Source organism: Stegastes partitus, unplaced genomic scaffold, assembly GCF_000690725.1.
Source record: "Stegastes partitus isolate 25-593 unplaced genomic scaffold, Stegastes_partitus-1.0.2 Scaffold389, whole genome shotgun sequence".
Classification (NCBI taxonomy): Eukaryota; Metazoa; Chordata; class Actinopteri; family Pomacentridae; genus Stegastes; species Stegastes partitus.
The window spans coordinates 443,813-446,090 of record NW_007578120.1 but is presented as its reverse complement, the minus strand read 5'-3'; the positions used below and the strand labels follow the sequence as shown (position 1 = coordinate 446,090).

General features: G+C 39.8%; 1 protein-coding gene across 1 annotated transcript in view; it reads left to right on the top strand.

The window, feature by feature from the left end:
- The window catches only part of hmgcra (3-hydroxy-3-methylglutaryl-CoA reductase a), a 17,661-nt gene that overhangs the window by 8,994 nt on the left and 6,389 nt on the right, over window positions 1-2,278 (top strand). Inside the window, exons 14-15 of the mRNA XM_008285169.1 lie at window positions 221-378; window positions 499-604. Of these exons, the coding sequence (XP_008283391.1) occupies window positions 221-378; window positions 499-604 (264 nt within the window). The remainder of the gene's footprint in view (window positions 1-220; window positions 379-498; window positions 605-2,278) is intronic.

The following is a 2,278-nucleotide window of genomic DNA, read 5'->3' as shown; positions in this document are numbered from 1 at the left end:
TTCTGTGTCATTGCATAGTTTCGATGTCTTCAGTGTTGTTTTACAGTGTGCAGTAGAAGTAAAATGAAAGAACAAACAGCTAGTATCACATGCCTAAATGCTGAAAGAAGTGTATAACTGCTGTGAGACTGTGATTTCTGAGAAATTTATTTAGTGCACTTCATTTATTTTGTCTAATATTTTCCTGTGTTCAGAATCTCTTTTTTTCTCTGTACTGTAGCTGGGTGGTGGAGTCAGCAGTCGTATCCTGGCTGACAGCATGACTCGTGGACCTATAGTGAGGCTACCCTCTGCCTGCCAGGCTGCTGAGGTAAAGAACTGGCTGGAGAGCACAGATGGTTTTCAAACCATCAAAGAGGCTTTTGACAGCACCAGCAGGTAAAACATGACACTTGACATGGTCAGACCTAGAATTCCAAGAATGGACTGAGTGTCCATTGTGTGCTTCTACACTGCAAGTTTTCCTCATACGAAAGACTGTGTGGTGGCTGTTGGCAGGTTTGCTCGGCTCCAAAAGCTGTTGGTTGGTCTGGCTGGGAGAAATCTTTACATCCGCTTCCATTCCAAGACTGGAGATGCCATGGGGATGAATATGATCTCTAAGGTAACTTTTAGAATGGTCACATGTGTGTCTGTGTGTGTGCATAGTCTTTATTCTGGATTCAGACTGATATTTCAAACCGTCAGGGCATTTGTAGTCCATTCTAACATCCACATAGGACTAGTTCAAAATATATTTCTAAAACAATTACTATTTTCCAGTATAAAATTTTGGTTGGTCAGGATGATCAAGAGTCAATCAAGAATCACCAGAAAGCAGGACTGCAATGAATCAGAAGCTGCTGGAACACAGTCAAGTGTGTTTTACACTATCATGAATTGAGAAGCTGCTGTTCAAGAAGGAAGCCTGTCCTCTTGAAGCAGCACCGCAAGGCTTGACAAAAGTTTGCTGCTTATCACATGGACAAAGAAAGGCCTCCTAGAGGAAAGTTCTGTGATGATGAAAACAAAATTGAGCTTATTAGCCACAATGACCAGAAATATGTTTTACAAAGAGAAGGTGAAGCCTTTAATCCCAAGAACCTCAAACCTACTGTCAAGCATGGTAGAGGTAGCATTATGCTCTGGAGCTATTTTGGTGCCAGTGGAACTGGTGCTTTACATAAAGTAAATGGATTAATGAAGAAGGAGGATTACTTCCACATTCTTCAGAAAAACCCAAGATCATTAGCCAGAAGGTTTGGTCTTTGACGCAGTTGGGTGTTCCAACGAGACAATGAGCCAAACACACATCAATAGTTGGTCAAATACGGCTAAATCAGGCTAGAATTAAGGTTTTAGACTGGCTTCTCCAGAGTCCTGTCTTAAAACCCATCAAGAACCTGTGGAATGATGGAGAAAAAAAGTCTGTTTCAGAAAGCCAACAAATATATTGGAACTGCTCCGATTCTGTCGAGAGTAGTGGTCAAAGATACAACCAGAAGCTTGTGATTTCAACCCAAAGGAGCTCTTTGCACATTTATGTCATTAAGCTGGTGCACAGGAGAGGGATGAGCGCATCAGGCAAAAATATTTGCTATGGTTAGATTATTTTGGATACAGCCTGTCATGCCCCCATCTCCAGCTCCAGTTAGTGGAAGCCTACTCCCTTCCCCTCCTTCCCCCTCTTTTCTTTCTCCCTCATGTGGGCGTGTGCAAGATGTGTCAGTGTGCACAGGTGTCGGGGATTGGGTATTACCTATTTCCCCTCTTGTAGTCAGATTGTAGTTTGCTAGTCACTTCAAGAATTGAAGAAGAAGTTAGTCTCTGTCTATTTATGTTAGCAATAATGTTGCTGTAGTTATGCCAACCTAGCATAGCGTTAGCTAACACCTTAAAAGCCAGTAAGTAACTGCAGAAATAATGTAAGTGTACAAAATATTTGAGAGTACAGAACGACCATTCATTACTCCATCACCTTGTCATTAATGATATCAATGTTAATTCAAATGCTAAAGATAAGAATCGAATAGTGTAGATAAAATTAATGCAGGACTTAAACATTGGCTGGAAATCACAATCTGGTGGAAATAAGCTGCTTTCTGCACTCTTAGAGGGCTTTTCTCATTAAATATATTTTTAATGTAATTTAATTCAATTTTTCATTTTTCATTCTGATTATATATTTTTGTAAGACTATTTTAACTATTTTAAGAATTAACTGTTCTTTCCGATATGTGTAACCATCTCAACATGTAGTAGCACCAAACATATTAGTTCAAAACATTTTTGTATGTCA